At 40.0% G+C, this 22,317-nt stretch overlaps 1 protein-coding gene across 2 annotated transcripts in view; it reads right to left on the reverse strand.

The window, feature by feature from the left end:
* Nucleotides 1-22,317, reverse strand: part of cmip (c-Maf inducing protein) — a 220,290-nt gene that overhangs the window by 57,140 nt on the left and 140,833 nt on the right. For both annotated transcript variants that reach the window (XM_060838000.1, XM_060837999.1), the window contains exons 4-7: nt 11,930-12,091; nt 10,773-10,814; nt 7,347-7,409; nt 6,593-6,673 (exon numbers count right to left, since the gene is read on the reverse strand). In XM_060838000.1, the coding sequence (XP_060693983.1) occupies nt 6,593-6,673; nt 7,347-7,409; nt 10,773-10,814; nt 11,930-12,091 (348 nt within the window). The remainder of the gene's footprint in view (nt 1-6,592; nt 6,674-7,346; nt 7,410-10,772; nt 10,815-11,929; nt 12,092-22,317) is intronic.

Genomic DNA, 22,317 nt, shown 5'->3' on the forward strand with positions numbered 1-22,317 from the left:
ACTCATTAACTATATACCCCACCCCTCTGAATTCTCTTACATTCAATTTTAGCCCCATCTCATCATGCACCACTCCCAGGACCACTGGCCACTCGTTGCATTCCCACTAAGAAGAGCAGCAACGTTGGTACCCACACCATATTTAAAAGGCTGTTGTGTATGCAGACAAGCACTGGCATCCCTGCTCAGTCAAAGACAGAAACTAATGTTTGAGAAGGTGGTGGCATTATTCTCCATTAGGGACCTGGAGGTGCTGGAGGAGAGCTTGGTGCAAAGGAGGGGCATTGTCTTCCCTAAGGACAAGCCATCAAAGCCTGGCAGCCTGGTCTGAGGTCACCCCATGGGTCAGTTCTGCCTGTGCAGTATGGAGGAATGTACAGCTGTGCCATAATGAGGTCACTGAGTGATGTACTCTTTTTCCCTGTGACCTCACTCTCTCTGCTGTTGTACCCACCACCTACTAGTCTGTCATCCTCGCTATTGCCTGCAACACCTTCCCTCACTCAGTTGCGATTCCCCACTTCACTAACTCAGCATGGCCTCTGCATTGGGGACTCAGTTGCCCAGAGCATCTCATTATTTAATGACAACCTTCACTAGCCGCAACCGCGGTGCCAACAACTTTCACGCTACTCAATCCCTCCCTATTTCTGTTTACAGTAGACAACAGGCCACAGGTGGGCAAAAGGTCGGGTTGCACTGTTAATAAAGGCATTTAACAAGTTATACCGCCTCAACTGGCAAATCATTGCTGCCTGGTAAGAAATCCACTTCGCAGCTTGTCAAAAGATAAAGTGAGATGTTCAAGACAGGCCTCACTGGATATCTCAATCAATTCTGCCAAAAATCCTGGCATAGCCTGGGCACTTCAGACCCCTATAAGATTGCATTCATTGATGATGTGTCGGTTTGTAATTTTCTGAATTTATTTCATTGAAACTTCTCATTAAATGCAAAATCGAGTGTAGTTTGGGTGCAATTTACTCTGCAACCATATACTTTACTTCAGATGGGCCTGAAGTATTTGTATTTTTTAATTCATTCTTGCAATGTGCACATCATTGGTAAGGCGAACACTCATTGACCATCACCCGATCGAGTGGCCATATAGCTAAACACACTGGTGAGCTATATTCACAGTTTTATTGGTAATCTGGTAGTTTCAAGGCCTTCATTACCAGTGGTAGCTTTTCATATCAGATTATTTAATCATCTAATTTAGTTCAAGACTCCAGGGTGCTTTTTTTGAGATCTGAACTCATCTTGTTCATAATTTCAATCCTCTGCATTACATGTCCAGCAGCATTATAACCATTTTAGCAATTCAGCCTGTCACTAACAATGGCATCAAATAGTGTTTGAGGTCCTATGGATTGGTACCCATATACCATGGCTTTTAGCACCAACCTTTAGCATTTCCTTTGCTATGAAATGCCTAATCAGTCATTGAAAGATATAGTTACAAATCAGCATGGTGAGTGGCTTTGAGGGAACTGTAGGTGATGGTGCTCCAATGCTCGTCCTTCTGGATGCCAGAGGGCATGGATTTAACAGGTGCTGTCAGAGGAATGTTGGTGAGGTAATACAGTGCATCTCACAGATAGTGCACTCTGGAACAATTGTGCATTGGTCGGGAAGGGAACGAATGTAAGGGTGGTGGATAGGGTGCCAAACAAGTGAGCTGCTTCGTCCGAGATGGTGTCAAGCTTCTTCAGTGTTGTTGGAGCTGCAATCATTGAGGTAAGTGGAGTGTAATCTACTACACTTCTGACTTCATTTTTTAAAAAAAAAGTTTTACCATCAATATTACTTCATCAAACATAGCAAAGGCTAGATAAATAACTAAGAAAACCATGGACTATGCAATGTTACATCTTACATCAATTCTCTAATGAGCAGTCATTCTTTAGGCACCTTCCCTTGTGACTGCCAACATTGGGCCAAATTCCTAATGATTTCCAAGATTTAGAAATTGTTAAATATCACTTGGGTTTTATATGGTCTTTTTTAATGCAACTTGTGCAAAGAAACTTAAAATAGCTTCCATGTAACATTCAAAATACAATCCATTTTTGAGCTGTTCTTCACACAGTTAACATTAGGTTTCTCGAATTCTGGAATTTAATACCACTGTGGTCAAACTATATTCAATTATACAGGAAAGGGCAAATGAAACTCTTCCATTTTAATAAATATTCCTTCTTTTCAATGCCAAAGAAAATTCAACAGCAATTCCACCAGGACATATTTTACTTTGGTTGCCGGCAAACTATGAACCAACTGCACAGCTACACTGCCAATAACAACAGAACAAAAAAAAATTGGAAAATGTAATCCTTGGCCTCTGCAGCATTACTGTATTCTGTCTTGTCCACCTACGTATATTCCATTAAATCAACACGCTGACTTCACCTCTAGCATCGTTACCCTTGTTAAAGATTTAAGTACCCAGTTCACCATTATTTGAAATTTGATGATAGTATAAACTATTTAATTTATAACTATAAAACCTCAGAGAAAAACAAGAACCCCATCTATGGCTATGTTTCTTCTTATGGTTATTGTTGAACATATTGCTCTTTTGCGCAAACATATAAGCAGCTGTTGACAGCCCCCAAAACACATGTTTTAAGTGCATCTGGTCTTCTTTTCACTATCCTAACGGTTAAATTATACAAATAATACTGGAGCTATCGATCAGTTATGGCAATCAATCTCTATCTATTAGAATTTGACAGTCCTGCTCACGTGGCAAGGAAAACCCAATGGTAGAAAACGTTGCAATCAAACATCTAAAATGACTCTGTCCTTTTAAGCATGCTACACACACCTTGTCTCAAACCACTAATTTATTGCATCCCAAATTCAGGTCTCCATGATTATATCAATGATTTGATATGATGGAAAGGTAATGAGCAATTCGAACACATTGCAAATACTGAACTGCGGCAGAAGGAATCATGACCAGGTTGTATCTGCATGATCCCCCTTCCATTAAGGGCATTATTCTGTGTATGAAATAAGGCCTGTAAAACAGAATATCTTCCATTGGCATGAAACAAGAACAGAGGGTTCTGCTATGGTTTCCAATTTTCCCAATGTCCCTAGTTTCAACCATTGTTGCAGACTTGATGCCTCTCTATTGTTAAAGTTCACATATTGTTGCAATTTTTGCTGTATGGGAACTGGCTCTTTTGTTTTCCTTTGGGAGTGTCCCGAATCATTGCATTTTTGTTTTACACATATGCATGACTCAGTGTATCTAATCTAGGCTCAGGGAGGCATGCTCAAACTTCCGAATATGACAGTGTCCCAGTTCAGCCAGAGCATTGAATTATAGTTTAAAAATAAAATTCTGAACCCTGCAATGTACATGACAAACAATTTAGATAGCAATTTCTTTTTCGAGAATTAGAAATTTTATAGGTTTGTATAATAGGTAACACTCAAGCAAGGTTTAAAGTGAACAAGTAAATTGCCCATGTCACTTCAGTTTTTCCCCATTATGGATCAGGTCAGACCCACGTCAAATTATGTTATGAGGGTAGTCCAGAACCTAACTCTTCTTATTTTAAGAGGCAGGTGTGCAGTGGATATTCCAGAACTGATGCAGTTGGTCAAACCACTCCGCTTTAAGCAAAACAGAATTTATTTAAATACAATATCTAAACATGCACAAAAGGAAACAGAATTTAGAATAACAACTATTTGAAAACTCGACCGTCTCAATAGAACAACTTAACTAAGGAGCTGTTCCAATTCCAACATCCCATAGACACACCCCTTGGCTAAAGGTAAATGCAAACACAGGTTCTTACAGGCAGGAGAGATTTCAGAGAGAAAGTTCAGGCAAGAATCAGCATGGAACCTTTCTCTGGAGTACAACAGCTTCTCATCGTTACAACTAAAACAATCTGGGAAAACTGACCACTCCTCTGCCATTGCTCAACTAGGCTCTTTCCCAGACATTTCGACACTTTTGCCATATGATCTCTCTTAGAAAAAAACCAAGGACAAAATAACCTTATTAAAATGATCAGAGCAGGATTTGTACACTTAGTGGTAAAGTCCTGGGGAGTGCTGCTGAACGAAGATATCCCTGGAGTGCAGGTTCACAGTTCCTTGAAAGTAGAGTCGCAGGTAGATAAGATAGCGAAGGCGGCATTTGGTATGCTTTTCTTTATTGATCAGAGTATTGGGTACAGGAGTTGGAAGGTCATGTTGTGGCTGTACAGGACAATTGGTTAGGCCAGTTTTAGAATATTGCATGCAATTCTGATCTCCTTCCTATTAGATAGGAACATGAATATGATAAATCGACAAGGTCTTTTCCCTGGGGCGGGGGAGTCCAGATCTAGAATGCAAAGGTTTAGGGTGAGAGGGGAAAGATATAAAAGGGACCTAAGGGGCAACGTTTTCACACAGAGGGTAGAATGAGCTACAAGAGGAAGTGGTGGAGGCTGGTACAATTATAACATTTAAAAGGCATCTGGGTGGTTAGATGAATAGGAAGGGTTGAAAGGGATTTGGGCCAAATGCTGGCAAACGGGACAGGATTAATTTAGGATATCTGGTCAGCATGTACAAGATAGACCAAAGAGTTTGTTACTGTGCTACACATCTCTATTACTCTAAAATTACAGTGGCTCAGTGGTTAGCACCATTGCTTCACAGCGTTAGGGACCGGGTTCAATTCCAGCCGTGAGCGACTGCTTATATGGAGTTTGAACATTCTCCCTGTGTCTGTGGTGGGTTGCCTCAGGCTGCCCATAGTGTTCAGAGATGTGTAGGCTAGGAGCATTAGTCAAGGGAAATGTTGAGTAATTGGGTAGGGGAATGGCTCTGGGTGGCTTACTCTTCAGCGAGTCTGTGTGGACTTGTTGGACCAAATGGCTTGCTTCCACACTTTAGGGAATCTACAACTCCATGATAATAGGATGTATTTAGAGGGATATGGGCCAAGTAGAACACAGAACATTACAGCACAGTACAGGCTCTTCAGCCCTCGGTGTTGTACCAATCTGAAGCCTATCTATCCTACACTATTCCATTTTCATCCATATGTTTATCCAATGACCATTTAAATGCCCTTAAATTTTTTCTCAGCTCATCTACAATACCAAGAAACTACCAACCAACTGATAAAGGAGCAGTGCTCTGAAAGCTACTGCTTCCAAATAAACCTATTGGACCATAACCTGGTGTTGTGTGATTTTTAACCAAGATTCCTGTTACTCCTTCCAAAGTGAATCACCTCACACTTTTTCACATTAAACTCCATTTTCCACCTCTCAGCCCTGCTCTACAACTCATCTATGTCCCTATCTAACCTGCAACATCCTTCAGCACTATCCACAACTCCACTGATCTTTGTATCATTCACACAAATTTACTAACCTATTCTTCTGTACCCTCAGCTAGGTCATTTATAAAAATGACAAACAGCAGTGGCCCCAAAAACAAATCCTTGGGGTACATCACTAGGAAGTGAACTCCAGGATGAACATTTCCCATCAACCACCACCCTCTGCTTTCTTTCAGCTAGCCAACTTCTGATCCAAACTGCTAAATCAGCCTCAATCCCATGCCTCTGCGTTTTGTGCAATAGCCTACCAGGGAAACCTATCAAACACCTTTCTGAAATCCATATACGCCACATCAACTGCTTTACCCTCATCTACCTGTTTGGTCACCTTCTCAAATAACTCAATAAGGTTTGTGAGGCATGATCCACCCTTCAAAAAAAACCATACTGACTATCCTTAATCAACTTATTCAAATGGGACTGTGCTGGCAGGTAGGACTAGATTGGGTTGGGATATCTGGACGAGTTGGACCAAAGGGTCTGTTTCCATGCTGTACATCTCTATGACTCTCTGACAGCATTGTCACAGTCCAATTGCAGACAAAATAAATTCAAGTGAAAGCTTGCCATAAGTGACTGTGAAACTATGAATCCAGATTAAAAACCCAAACATGCCATCATATTTCATGGAAAGAAACCAGTCAGCTTTATCCAATCTGATCCAGTAAGATTGCTGACCGAGATCAACACACTTGATTCTTGGGCCAGAATTTTCTTCACCTGCAACGTAGAGTTGGAGGCTACGCTGCTGGAAGGCATAGAATCAAAGTGTTGCAGAGATGTCTGTCTGGGTGGGTTATTTTTCGGGAGGTTGGTGTGGACTATTTGGGCCAAAGGGCCTGTTTCCACACTGTAGGGAATCTAATCTAATCATAGCTCTGAATTTAGCGAGCATGAGAACATCACTGGGATTCCTATATGACACGGTGAGATCAAAGTGCTGACCATGTTTAAGTCTCTCCGTCAACACTATAATTTTGTCTGCTGAAGCTTGAAGACACTATCTTTTCAAGCTACAAAACCTAACCAATCTGTTTCAGCCACAATTGAGCGATTAGTTCTGCCGTGTATTCTAAGGTGTATTTGCTCATTCGGGGGAATTGAGAAGTTTCATTTGCATTATCAGGTCAGACTAAGAAAGAATCATTATACTTCTCAATCAGGAGAGATATTTTTCAACCATGGAAGCTCCGAATATGTGTGATATGGATTGAGTACAAAACATACCATATTATGCTTGAGAATTCTCTGAACCACAGGTGTGAACACTTCTATGACAACCATCGATCGAGGCCGTTCCCTGCAATGCTGCAAAAGAAGAACATCTTTGAAACTCAATCTACGTGGAGCATGCGATCATAGAACCAGAAAGCAGAGGTGCAGGCTATTGGCTCTTTGTTCTTCACCGACCCTTTGTAAAACTATCCAATTTGTCCTATTCTGCTATCAAGATTTCGTTTGCAAGTACGTATCCAATTTACAATTCAGGGTTACTACTGAATCTGCTTCCATTGCCCTCACAGAGAGTATGCTACTGATCATCAGAACTGGCTGTCTAAAATACTGCTTACTCATCTTACCTCTGTCTCTTTTACCAAATATTTTAAATCTATAAGTTCTGGTTATTGGCCCTTCTGCCATCAAAGCTCTTCATTTTGAACATCTCCCCTTAATCTTCTTTACTCTAAGGTGAGCGATCCGAGAGTCCCTGCTTTCTCCACTTCTGTACAACCAGACACCCCAAGGGAATCCTTTAGAATGTACTTGTTTAATAATGTAGTGATGGTTACGGAGATTAAATTTTGCATTTGCAAGATGTATATTTCCACGTAATTTGCTTCAATTAACAGCTAAGTCTAGTACAAAAAAAATTATGCCGCTCGCCTCAGTGATTGGCAGCAAATGCAAATTTGAATGCAAAAGACCTGTTCTGCCCTCTATCCGAACAAGTATCGACAAACAAAGATGTATAAATAAGTACCTTGCAGAAAAACTCGCAGAGATCAGGAGGAGGATGGTTGTTTTCCAGCAAAGGTGCTATTGCCTAAGGGACAGAAATAAGGCATTCAAATTATTCTACAATCTTGCTTTGGGCAAATCAAACATTTAAGTCGGTTTGCTTTTGGTTTAAAAAGGCAATCATGTAGCAAAGTATTTTCAGTCTGATGCCATTTGCTCACCGGCTCACCCTGAAAATGACATCACAACAAAATATGTGAGTATAAATATCTTCAATGTGCTTCGTTCCATAACACAGGCTATAGCAGTAGTCCTCAAACATTTTATTTTGCCTTCCAGTGTGTCCCCACAGGAAGGCAAATGTTAATTCTGAGTGACACATCTTCCCCAGCAATATCCACTGCTGGACCAGGCAGGAGGTCCAAGTTCAAGTCCCACTCTAGAACTCAGTAAGCCATGGAAGAAATGTCCACAAAGTGGTTCAAACTGGTTGATACTCAGCCTGCTACTTCCACATCTTTCCCCAAATGAAAAGCACTAAGTGTGAAGATATGAAACATACAAATGAACCAGCAATATGGATGTGTCTGGCTTAATGCGACTCAATGTAGACTGACTCCCCTCAATGTCACCTAATCATGATAGGCATCAAATTCTGAACATTATGTTACATTGCCAGATTAATTTCTTTAAGAATAAGGAGGTGAATTAAACAAATGCCCAGATATGTTGCTCACATTGCAGTTTCCCAATGGCACTGCATGTTCTTTGTACTTAGACTGAGATATCATGTTGAAGCATCTCAAGCACTTCGGGCAAAAAGTCAACTTTGAAGGCAATGACTGTAATGTAGGCAAAGACAGCAGCCATTAAGCAACAATAGGATCTCAAACAGCTTTGTAACTCTACTCCTGCAGAGATCTGCAACTGGTGGAAATGAAAAGCTCTCTGCCATAGATGTGAACACGTTACAAAATATAAGCCCAGATCTACACATTCTCTTCATTCTCCATCTTGTTAATTTGATATTGCAACAACAATGAACCAGTTTTCACTCCAATGAAGTGTTGAGAGGATCAAAACTTTTACTTTTGGCCCCTACCACAAAATCTGTTGCTTTGCAGTCAATTCTAATCCCTCCCCAGCCTTTGTCTCAGATGCCACCAGACATTTACTACATGTGGACTCTTGTTTGACCTCAAGCTAGGCTTTGGAACAATATGTTTTCCATCATAAGGACCGCCTACTTCAATATCCGTAACATAAGAAATAGGTAAAGGAGTGGAGTAGGCCTTTGAACCCCTCAAATCTTCCCACCATTCAATAAGACGAAGGCTCATCTGCCCCAGGTCTCAACTCCTCTTTCAAGACAGTTCCTTGTAACCTTCAAATTATCAATATTTGTTAAAATCTATCTACCTCATCTTTAAACACTATCAGCCTATCTCCACCTCCATGTCAGCTGATCTGCTGGTGAAACCTGTTATGCACTAGGCCATACACCCCCCAGCCTCTCTTCAAAACATTTTAAAGAAGGTAGCCCAGACCCTAATTTTGCTAGTTGCTTTAAGCAGGTGTACAGTGGATATTCCAGGAGATAATCAGCTGGTCACACCACTTAGTTTTAAACAAAACAGAATCTATTTACACGATTATCAAATGAAACACAAACAAAAGAGAACAGAATACAGAATATCTTGGCACAAAAGGTAAAATCAAACACAGGTTCTTATAGGAGAGAAGTCGGAGAGAGTGAGGGAGAGAGTGAGGGAGAGAGTGAGGGAGAGAGTGAGGGAGAAAGAAAGAGAGAGAGAGAGAGAGAAAGAGAGAGAGAAAGAAAGAAAGAGAACTAGCCTGGACCTACTTCTTTGGGTTCAATAGCTTTTTCCACACTGCTGTTAAAAAACCAAAGCTGAGCTGGGAGAACTGGTCACTCCACTTTCATTTACAAGTGTTTTTTTTAAAACCTTGAAAGCCTTCTGCCTGAGGCAGTATCTATTAGCTATTACCAAAATGGTCCTAAAACCCCTCACCTCCAGACTTGGAGTCTGTATCATTTATGACCTCTCTGTTTAAAACCAAGAACATCATCACCTTGTTAAAGGAACAGGTTGTCACAAACCCTCAAGAAATCCAGTCTTGACTATTCAAATATTCTCCTTGATGGCATCACATGTCTCCTCATCACAAATATGAGCTGATTAAAAACTCTGCTTTGTCCTAATCTGTTCCAGATCCTGTTCACTCATTCCCCCCATTGTCACTGAATCACATTGGACCACTGTCCACCAATGTGTCAAATTAAGTTTAAGGTCCTCCATGGCCTGGACTCTCCCCAATATAACAGTCCATGACATGCCACTTATACAGCTCAAACTTTATGTTCCTCTAACTCGGACAAATTACCACCCACTCCACCATACTAATCAATCTCTCTGGTTAACCACTAGTGGCCATGTAAGTCCCATGGTCCTCTGTAAAACCCCTCTTTCCCCTGCATTCAGCACCCTCTTTAAATATTGTGCTTAGTTGCTTTCCCCTAATACTTCCTTTCTCCACTCAGATATAATTTTTGTTGGACTACACTCCTGCAAATCATATTGCCCTGTTTTCCTGCAAATGAAAATGTAAACGATGATAATGCACAGTTGGATGAATATGGTGCACTCCTTTGAGACAAAACCAGTCCAACAAGAATTGCATAATTTGGTGCTTTTAAAAGCATTTTCAGCTTTCACTTGTGTACTTCTCACTATAAAATATCAGAAAAGTATTATTCAAATCAAAACTGCCAGAACAGGAATCTCAGGCCAATGTCTAATTTTGTCAAAGCATAAGAAAATGTGATAAAACTTCTAAATGTGGAGGAACAATTAAGATTACCTGCACATTTAATGACAACTGAGCAGCATGATGTATATGATGATAAGCAAATACCCAGGAGCAGATTTGACACATTGGATCTTACAAAATGATCAAACACATCATCAAGACTCCCACTTTCTCCCACTGCTCTGAAAGAGATGGCCCAATGCACTGCAAGTAGGTTATACTCATCGGTTTGGAGATAACTACTATGATTAGATGTCTGTAAACTTTGTTTTTATCTGTCTTGTATTAGTTAAAAGGTAGAAAGGCTCAGGTAAAGGAGTCCAGCATGAAACATCACGAGAAGTAAGAAATTTGATGAAAAAAAAAATTGAGGTTCAGTGTATTGAACCAATAATCCCTAATGATTTTCCCTTAATTGAAGTAGAAACGAGAGAATTGAGAATTAGGTGCACTGAAGACCATGCCTAGACATCTAATCAGTTCTTTAAGCAAACAAGGAACCTTGCTGGGAAGTGTTAACCTCTAAAGTTTGCACCAAACTTGTAGACATATTCAAGGTTCTGCAGGTTCTATACTTACAAAATTCTCCGAACATCACTCTTACATAAAGACTTACCACAATGATATTTTCATGCTCCTGGGTTGTTAGCTTGAGGTTCTGGAAGGATACACAAAAGGAAAATGAAACTTAAAATTAGCTGCTTATATTTTAAAAGTTACACTGGCTACAGTTAACAAAGATGTTTAATTTAACTCAGCCAGCTTTCGATTCTGGACAACATAAGAATGCAGTAAAGGTATTGCAGGCGATTGTAAATGACATTCTGCACAACAATTATTTTAATAGAGATGTCAATATATTTTAGTTATTTGAGGGAAAGCTGTATATACTTTGACATGTTGGCAGGGCTGCAGTGGCCCACAGTAATCCAACAGAAGACTTCTTCCTCTGCTCCCAGCTGGCGACCAGCTTCACCCACCGAATGTATTATATCTCTGTACACCTTCACATTGACCACCTGTCCCAGCAGTGTCCATCTCTCTCTCAGTGGGCCCATCAAGTTTCTAGAGCGTGAGCAACCTAGAGACTGCAGGCTGATTCTGGGAAACTGCAGTGTTGGACTTGCTGACGCAGACTCGGGTCCCCCATTTGGTCCCCACTTTGGGATTCTGAAACTTTCACAGAAATCATGCCCTTGTTTAATTGAACATCGGTACCTGGTAAGATGTGTATGAGGCAAGTAAGCTGGGAGACCAGGAACAGCCCTTGAAGGCCTGCCTTTTGTACAGGTTCAGGCCCAGTTCTAACTACATCCAAGGAAGCTGCAATGTACAACCTGAAATAACTCCACAGAGGCCAATCGCCAAATTCCCCTTCAGTTAGATGTGAAAAGTCCTGGACACTCATCCAGCTCCTTCAGAGTCAGCTCTCAGAATCAGCAGAATTGCTGACACTCCTGAGAAGATCAGTCAACCAGGTTCCCTGATTGGACTAGATTAACATTTCTATGAGGTCCATCTGGCTGACCTTGTTACAATCATAACCAAAAAGGGACAGAAACCAAAAATAGGAATTTCCAAGAACATTGTTTATCAAAATCTGTTCTTGAATGTTAGTAAGAGTTAACAAGATACAAAGTTAATAAGTTAACCAGTGCTCTGTACCTTTTGTTCAAAGCTACAGAGAATTGGTAGGTACTAAAAAAAAAGGCTCAGAAATGATGTTAATTTGATTAAAATAGTACATGCCAAAATGGAACAGTTGGTCCATACCTCTGAGAGAAGCTTAGAGACTATCTCCAGTGGTGCCTGGTGAATGGAATCATCCTGAAGAGGTGAAAAAAGTGCCATATCCACCAGAGTCCGAATCTCCTTCAACACAACCTCCCAGCGACTTGGGTTACTCAGTACCTTTTTGTACTTGTAGATCTTTTTCTGAAAGGAGCAGAAAGGACATAATTAATAAATAAATTAGAAGACTTTGAAACTTGAGGTGACAGTCAAAAGTGAAATGTAGAGAATTCTACTTAACTTGACCTAATACAGATTTTCACATGAAAAGTATTAGACATGCTCATTGTTTTGATAAAAGGGTGAGGCAGGAAAAGCTAATATTTTTGTTACCAACACAGTGCTGCATTTTTTAAGAAAGGAAAAAGTTGGTTGGCATGTAATTCTTTTCTCCAGTATATTCACATTAGCAATTCAAATTTTCAACAATCTGTATAATCGAAGTGGTATTAATCAGCAAGGTTCATAGAAATCATAGAGTCCCTATGGTATGAAAGCAGGCCATTCGACCCATCTTCCACAATGACCTTCCAAAGAACATCCCATCCAAAACCCCCTGCCCCTGACTTCCTATCTCTGTAACCCTGCATTTTCCATGGTTAATCCACCTAATTGGCACATCATTAGACTGTGGGAAGAAACCCACACAGGCACGGGGAGAATGTGCACAGACAGAGACTGTAATAGAACCCAGATCCCTGATGCTGAGTAAAGATTACATGAGTAAAGTACTGACTTTGAGGATGCACTATGTTGATCAGTGCAGCATGAGGAACAGCTTAAACATGGTTAATGTATATGCTCAAGTTCTATTTGGAGTAATTGGCTACAATAGCTCACTACAGCTCTGCAATGACCAGGCTAATTTTAGTTAATTTTTGTTAAAGGACAATCGCACTCCTTTTAAAAACAAAATATTAGAGTAGTTTAGCAATGTACAGTGCTGCAGGCTTGGGAAGAGGTTCAGTTACTAAAACTGCATTTGTTCACCAATTACCACTCTATCTCCTTCCAAGTGTGGACTCTGGGCAGAAAGACACTGCTCAGTTTACAACCTGTGCATAATTTTGCCCTTGGCTGTAATCTAGTATTTTACTTTCATATTGGATTATTTAGCAAAGACAGAAAGGAGGAGTTTTAACTGAGTCTGCTGTGGAGTGAGAGTGACAGCGAGCGTGAGTGTGTGAGTGAGACAGTGAGCGTGACAGCAACAGTGTGACCATGTTGGGGAGGATGGTGTTGATGAATTACTATATGACAATATTCATTGTACACCTATTGTGGATGCTGTTGCAATACAATTAAAAATCTTCAGAATACTCCCAGACTGTGAGAGAAATTAAACTTGGAAGGTGTTTATTAATACACCACGGGCTGGCTAATCCATCTTGCTCTCTCCACATTTCACACACAGATATACCATACTAACCATTACAGATTGGAACTTTCCAGGTACCTGAATCAATATGTTACAAATGAGTCAATTCTGCTACAAGTCCATCTTTCGCATTTTGATGCATAACAGTAAGATATCAATGGGAGGTTTATGTCAAGTCATAGAGTCATACAGCACGGAAACAGATTTATCTGCACTGACCAGACATCACAATCTGATCTCGTTCCGTTTGCTAGCATTTGGCCCATATCCCTTTAAACCCCTCCTAATCATATATCCAACAGCTGTCTTTTAAATGTTATAATTGTACCCACCTCCATGGAAGTGTACATGGTATAAATGCAAACATGTGTTGATACTACATTTTCATTGTGTTCTGAAATGCTTGGCAACATGTCTTCTCCAGAATATTTTTGCGCAGGATATGAACAACATATTTATTCCTTTGAAGCTAAACCCTGTTTCTTGATTTGGTTACTGACCTTGTAAAGGTTGCTCTGTCGTAACAGTGCTATATCTGGAGTCAGGCTGTGCTACGTTACAGCTGTGCTGACAGTAACAAGCCAAACAACTAATGCCAATCAACGGCAGGATGTGGTCAAGGCTGGTGCTCCAACAATTCTTTTGTGATCGCTGCAGTTAGATCTGTTACCTAAACTGTCATAAACTGATCTAATCAGTTCATCCTTCATGTTGTTTAACCAGAGCAAAAGTGCCTTGTGTTCACCAGGAGATCTTGAACTGCTGCTCTACAAAAAGAGGCCAATTATGAAAATTTTCTAAACCAGTTTGAAAAAAGCAAATGGTTAATTCCATAGGACCCATGGGTTGGAAAGAATGTTTGTAGTGCATGTCAAATTATTCACTTGCAACGTCAGTGGGCAAAGTTGCTCACCATTAGTACAGACTTGCAAAATTATCCATATATATTTACTTGACCAAATCTTTTCAAATGAACACGTTCTTGTCAGCTAAAGCAAAAAAAAACTCCAGATGCTGGAGATTTGAAATACAAACAGGAAGTGCCGCAGAAGCTCAGCAGGTCTGGCAGCCTCTGTGGATAGGGAAACAGCTAACTTTCGAATCCAATGCATCTTCTCATGGACTTGAGACGTCAAATCTATTTCTCTCTTTACAGATACTGCCAGACCTGCTGAGTTCTCCAGCACATTCTATTCTTGATAGCTGTCTAGGTGATGCAATTAGGAGTGTCATATGGACCAGGAATGCACTAACACAGTAACATGAATTGCATGAATAAAGCATGCCAGGTTTATCAATCTCAACAGAAATAATGACAGAATGCTCTAAACAACTTAGAGAAATTAAATATTTCAATGAAAGTCCAACTGCAAGAAGCAGTCCTGTTGCAAGTCATTGTTATGGGGGTGTTGCTGTGCTTTTCACATGTTGTTTAAATTTTATTAAATTTCCACAGAATTTGCAAACGAAGGCTGACAGTTAAGCAATATTTGTCAATCATTGTGAATAATATTAACTGTATTTTGAGTGGCAAAGTACAAAGCATATGATTGAATCTCAAAGTTCTAATTTAAGGATGTTTACTGCAATTTTGTATCTGTGCAATTGATACAGGAGAGATGATGACAAACATCAACTAATAGTAGCATTATTATAAGTAGGCTTTTTTGCTACCACTCATTACTGCCCTCACCACTGACATCACCCTCCTCCACACAACCATTCCCCACCAAGGTTAACAACAGAAATGTGCTAACAGGAGGATAAAAGTTGCTTTGAAGTTCATTTCTCAATTCATGTAAAAATGGCTAATTCTTGCTTTAATTCCTCTGCAGTACAACTCTCTGGCCCTTGCTTTTCCACAGCACCAATTTCAGCTCAATATTAAAGTGCCTCCACAGCTGCAAACTCTGCATTGGACATGCTGGTCATGGGCTTCCTTTGTCTCCTTTAAAGCTGCTTTTATCTTACCTCCATGTTAGTTTGGATACAAGGCGGCAAGTGAACAGGTTTCCAGGCTTATGTTGCCAAATTCAGCTACTTGATCTCTGCAGCAGTGGTGTGGAATTATAAAATATGGGCTTCAGGTCTGAGGCAGCCACAAGGAAGTTGGCAGAATGAACGCCAGGAATCAGTTCGCAGACACTGATCTTCTGGAAATAGTTCAAAGCAGTGCCAACATAAGTTAATGCAACACAAAGTGAGCTATTTTGACGGGCAGAGGAAGAGCGACTGAAATGTGATACTATTTCCCTGCATCACTAACTGCAATCAGCAGTGCATATCACCACAGAGTGTTGAGCAGCCGTGGACTGATAATCCAATCTTCACCCACATGTATTTGTTTATTTTCTGATGCACACTGAGCCATGTTGAGTATTACCAAGATTGTAGACAATAACTGGGAGCAGGTCAGTTAACAAAAATCCTTTTGCATTATTACAATTTGGGGCTTAATCAGAAGGGGAGCTCTATATTGTTAGGGCAGCTTCCTTTAAAGAAATCATATTACCATTTTAGTGTAAAGTAATTCAAACGTTTTGAGGACATACAATTACAAAGCACTCCTTTATCTTTCACACATGAAAAAACATACATTACAGAAGGAAGCCATTTGGCCCATCATATCTATGCTAGCCTTTTGAAAGAGCAGTGTAGCAGAGTCCCTCATTCCTGTTAACTCTACTAAGTTCCTCTTAAAGTAAACTGTCTAACTGGCAGCATGGTGACTCAGTGGTTAGCACTGCTGCCTCACAGCACCAGGAACCCGGGTTCATTTCCACCCTCAGGCGACTGTCTGTAAGTTTGCACATACTTCCCATGTCTGCGTAGTTTATTCCAGTGCTCTGGTTTCACCCCAGAGTCCAAAGATATGCGGGTTAGGTGTATTGACCATGCTAAATTGCCAGTAGCATCCAGGGATGCATAGGCTAGATATATTAGCCATGGGAAATGTAAGGTTATAGGTAGAGGGCATGGGTGGGGTGAGAATCAGGGTGGGATGTTCATCGGAGAATTAATGTGGACTTGAATGGCCTGCTTCCACACCATAGGGATTCTATTCTATGAACTCTTTATTTAAGATTGTATATGAAAGTCAACTTGCACCATCTTTGGACATAGAGTGTCCCAGAACCTGACAACTCAGTGGCAAAAGCATCCTAATGTCCTCACTAGATCTTTTTTCCAAATAATTTTGAATAAATAACTTGTCACTGACTAATCTCCACAGGGAATCTTCTTTTCCCTGTTTACTTTATCAAAACCTCTTATTAAATTTAAAACCTCAATCTTCAGGTTTCTGGTGAAAACGATTGTTAGGCACAAGTGGAAAGCTGTTAGAAATGGATTAATGATGACTTCTGTTCATTAATTATGTCGAAGAAAATTATAATGTGTGTATTCATCAACGGAGAATTCACTGGACACAAAGTGAAACTTAGAATGGAGTAGGGATGAAGTTGCTTTTGCAAAATTTCACAAATTGGATTTTTAAATTATCTGCAACTGTTTTAAAACAAAACAGAAGTCCAACAACAGTTCTGGTTAAGAGAATAGCCAGAAAACAGTGTACATTTGATGATAATTTTACCAGTTCACAATACTCTAAAGAATCAAATTTACATTCCATCTGAAATGGTTCTGACTGTTATGAGCATTTTTGTTTTTTCCATTAGTTTCGAAAGGAATACTCTGTCAAAATGCACAGTTACATAATGCTTCAAACCAAAACATATACAAATTTCATACAGGTCATTTATATCTGAAATCAAGTACTGACTCTGTTATACCTGGTTATTGTTATCTTACTGCTTGTGAGACTTTACTGCTTATAAACAGTTTGCCACATTCCCTACAATAGAACCATATTTGACACATTCTAAGCGCTTCACTGTCAAGAATTTTGGGGCATCTTGCAGATACAAAAGGCACTAGATAAATAGAAAGATTTTCTTTCCTCCTTTCTCGATTCAGAAAATGCACCCCAAAAATCCTACTCTTGAGTGAGCTACCTTTCATAAAGGTTGTTCTTTGGGGGGCGGTTTCATTGGACCTGAAACGTTAATACTGCTTTGTCTCCACAGATGCCGCCAGACCACCTGAGCCTTTCTAGCAGTTTCATTATTGTTTCATAAAAGTGATGTTGGCTTTATTAACAGGAGGAAAATTTAAATGTTTACTGTGGCAGCCCTTATTCCTAAAAAAAAGGACTGAACAATGAACCAGTGGTTGCTGTTTAGAGTTCTAGGTTGCTGAGAGAATATTTGCCCAAGTTCTTTCGCGTTCTGCCTCACTTTAGTAATTTCTCAATTTGGAGAAATGAAAATAACAAAAGGAAGGGATGATCACTTTCAGCTTTGACCTTTGCTCCTGATGTAGAACACGTCACCACATTTACAGATGAAATGATTTAATCCATAACCAAAGCTATGACTAACACAGAAAAAGTATCCTTAGTTAAACCACTCCTACATAGTCATTCATTTATGTTGATTTTCATTACACTCAAAATTATAATGTCATTGAAGGTGGAAAACAACTGTGGAAGTGTTCATTCTGCACTTAACGGGACTAAATCAAATGGCAAATGCATTGCCTGGGGACTGGGAGGACCCAGGCATCATTCTTGTTGAATTGTGCTTTGCTGTATGTAGTGTGGGTCACAATAGTTGGCTTGACTACTACTTTCAGAGGGTAATATGTTTTATGATCTGTTGAATAATTGCTGCAATTACAGGTCAACAGAGAACAGGGTGTGTGAACAGTCCAAACGGGACTTATTGATCTCCTAAGTCTAACAACCAAGATGATACTGTACAAAGGCCACTGCTACAATTAGAAGGTCTGCAAACAGCCATTTATGCAACATAATAATGTTAATGGCATCCACAAGTTAGTCATTACATTAAAGACACTGGCTCCAAATTTCCTGAAATAAAAGCATTGAATAACTGTGCAGACACGCTTCAAGAAAATTTGGACACAAGAAATTTTGCTCCATTTTTCTACCATAACTGAATTTCCTCGCACTAATCCAATGAAAACATCATAAAAACCATTCGGTCACTCATTAAAATAACTCTGCCACCAGATAGAGATTGAGAGAATGGGAGTTTCTAGTAATAATGCGTGTACGTTTATGTTAAAACTGAAGTCACAGCAGGATCCACGGGATACTTATAGTCATACAGCACAGAAACACACCCTTCAGTCCAATTTGTCTGCACCAATCAGACATCCCAATCTGACCTAGTCCCATTTGCCAGCATTTGGCCTAAATCCCACGAAACCCTTGTTATTTATAAACCCATCCAGAAGCCTTTTAATTGTAATTGCAATCACATCTACCACTTCCTCTGGCAGCTTGTTCCATACACACACCACCCTCTGTGTGAAAAAGTTACCCCTCAGGCCCATTTTAAAATCTTTCCCTTCTCACCTTATACCTAAGCACTCTGGTTTTGGACTCCCCTCCCTTTGGAAAAGGACCTTGGCTATTCAGCCTATCCATGCTCATGATTGCATAAACCTCTATAACCTCAGCCTCTGATGCTCTGGGAAGATAATCCCAATCAATCAGCATCTCCCTGTAACTCAAACCCTCCAGTCCTGGGAACATCTTTGTAAATCTTTTCTGCAGCCTTTCAGGTTTCACAAGGGTTCACAGCATCCTTCCTATAGAAGGGCGACCAGAATTGTGTGCCGCATTCTAGAAGTGGCCTCACAAGTCTCCTGTGCAGCTGCAACATGATGCCCCAACTCCTGTACCCAAAGTTCTGACCAATGAAGGCAAATGTGCCAAACACCCTGTCTATCTGCGACTCCATTTTCAAGAAACAATGACCCTGAACCTCTAGGTCTCTTTGTTCAGCAACACTTCCCAGGGCCCTATCATTAACTATATAAGTCTAGCCCCAGTTTGTCTAACCAGAATGCAATATCTTGCATTTATCTAAGTTAATCTCCATCTGCCACACCTCGGGCTATTGGCCCATTTGATCAAGGTCGTGTTGTACTCAAGGATAATTTCCAATACACCACCTTTTTTAATATAATCTGCAAACTTAATAACCACGCTCCTATATTCATAAACAAACCATGTATATAAATGAAAAAAAACTGATCTCTGTGGTACACTGCTGGTCACAGGCCTCCAGTCCAAACAGCATCCCTCCACCACAACCCTCTGTCTCCATATAAAAATTAATTTTTGCACTGTATGCATAATTATGAAAAAAACACAGAATTTACAGAACGTAAATATGTTAGTTGTGCCAGTATCTTTCCCTCATCCACCCCACTTCAGTTAACCCAACTGCACATGTCCAGTAAGGACTCCTACATTCTCCTGCCATAAATCTTGTTCACTTCCAAGCTGAGTAGCTAAATATGCATATTATAATTAAAGAGATGGCTGCAGTGAAGCTACTCAGACATAAAATATTGTTGTTCGGTGAATGGCAATGTGGTGACATTGGGCTTTTCAGTTCATTGGGACAGGAAATAACAGCGATTGAATTGCAAGACTGGAAAATGCCGCTGAAATGAGGTGCCTCAATCTACATAAAGAATACAACACAGCGTTCAAATAAAACAAAGAACTGCAAACGCTGGAAATTTGAAATAAAAGTAGAAAGTGCTGGAGAAACTCAGCAGGTCCAGCAGGATCTGTGGAGAGAAAAACATAGTTAATATTACAAGTCCAACATGAACTTGAAATACTTGGACATTACTCAAAATATTAACTGTTTTTCACCCCACAGATGCTGCCAAGACCTGCTGAGTTTCTCCAGCAGTTTTGATTTTGTTGACACAGATATTCAAGTAGCTCTGAGAGTAGGTGATATACCAAACGGATGACTGGCTCCATCTCAATTCCCTGAAATAACACAGTGATTCTCCAGCTTTGAATATGTTCTATTTTATGATTTATAATCTTTCCGAGTGATCTTGTTTAAGTTTTGATTAAGTGGGTTATCCTGGACTTTGGAATGATTTAACAGAGCTGGTTCCAGGAAGTTTGGAACATCCCCAATAGCTTCCTTCCAAACAACAATTTCTAAAGATGACCTTGTGTCAAATAGGTAATATTGTTCTTTGCTTTAATACTTACAAATGAGAGCCAATTACAATATTGATGACCTTCCACAAACATACTAAAAGTGCAGTTGTCTTATTGATTTTTTGTTGTTGTTATATACCAGCAAATTAGAAAGACAACAGCCTATGGATGCTCTCTGGCCAACATTGTGAACTATTTTAAAGGATAAAACACAAAATAAGAAACTACAGTGAAAAATGCACATAGGTGGTTGTGATAATTTGAAAATTATGTGGCTATGTGGATATAGAAATTGGATTCACAACATCTGCTTTCAAAGTCAAGGATGCACATTTTCAGTGCGTATTGGATATGCAAACTATCATCTACAAAATGCCCATAGTCACTCATGGTATCTACCTGAAACTGGCATAAGACCAATTGACTGTGCTAATTCAAGGCCCTAAAGTCTAATTTATGCTCCTTTATAAAACAGGTTCGAGTTTCCTAAGCACACAAGTTAAACAAGCAGTATTAACAGAAACTAGGATCATAGCGTTTTACAATGTAGAAGATGGCCATTTGACCCATCATATCTATACAAAAACTCAAAAAAAAGTTACCGCTAGTCCCATTGTCCAGCCCTATCGCAGTAACCCTCTAAACTCACTTTCAACTACATATCAAGCTCTCTTTAGAAATCTTGTATGGAATCCACCTGCCTCACTCTGCCAGGCAATGCATTCCAAATCCTAACAATTCTCTGAGTAAAGAAGCTTCTCCTCATCTCACTCCTAGCTCTCTTGCTGACAATCTTGACATTGTGCCCCTCATTACAGATGCACCAACAAGTGGAGATAGAATATCCCTATATCGTCAGCACCACCCTCAGCCACTGTCTATGTCACCTCGAAGAACTCAAAAATTTTCAGATGTGACCTGCCTTCGACAAAGTGATATGTACTGTCTAGCATTAACGTATTTTTCTCTGAGTATATATTTATATTATTGTGTATTATGGCTTCTGTCAGTTTCCCCACTATTGATGTCAAACTGACATATCTGTAGTTTCTTGGGTTATCCTTTGCCTCTTTCTTAAAGAACAGTGTCATATCATTTGCAATCCGCCAGTTCCCTGGACTGATCCTATCTTCGGAGAGACCTAGAAAATTTCTCCACAATTTTCTCCCTTACCCCCTCTCTCAGCAATCGAGGATGCATCCCATCTGGGCCTGGCAACTTCTCTACCTGAAGTGCTGCTGGTCTTTTTAACAACTCTTCTTCATCTGTTACTACACTGCTTAGTTGCTCAATACTTACTTTAAACTGGGCTATTGTCACCGTTGTCTAATTTGGTAAAGACAGGAGCAAAGTATTAATTTTGTACCTCTCCCATACCTTTTCCTTCAGTGAGCAGTTTACAACCCCTCACACCTCCTCCACCCCCACCCCCCATTTTGTTCCTTATGGGCCTCACTCTATCCTTTGTCAATCCTGACTATTATCATATTTGAATAACATCTTACTTTTTTGTTTGGCTCAATCTGCCATCCTTTCCTCATGCTTTCACGTGGCTTTCTTTATTCCAGCTTTAGCCTTATTTCTGCATTTGAGATACACTTCCTGATTTCTATTGCTGATATCATGTGCCTTTTTTTCACTTCTTTATTTTCTCATCAAAACTGTGGAAAGTTGCCATCAAGTTAAATAACTTTCCAGATGGAGTAAGACAGTTTATCCTGGCTCAGTATCTAAATTAAAGCCTCTGTTGTTCACTACATGTTCTCCACTTTCCCACTTCTTTCCCTCTCACTGTCTCATAGGTCTAGAATCAGCACAGGCTGACCTGTCACCACTTTCACTTTATCTTGGAGCATAAGTGGCTTTCACCAACACAATAATGCAATAGGAACAAATTTGCATGGTCCTCTAGCACAATGGATTCATTTT

Source organism: Hemiscyllium ocellatum, chromosome 17 (genome assembly GCF_020745735.1).
Source record: "Hemiscyllium ocellatum isolate sHemOce1 chromosome 17, sHemOce1.pat.X.cur, whole genome shotgun sequence".
NCBI lineage: Eukaryota > Metazoa > Chordata > Chondrichthyes > Orectolobiformes > Hemiscylliidae > Hemiscyllium > Hemiscyllium ocellatum.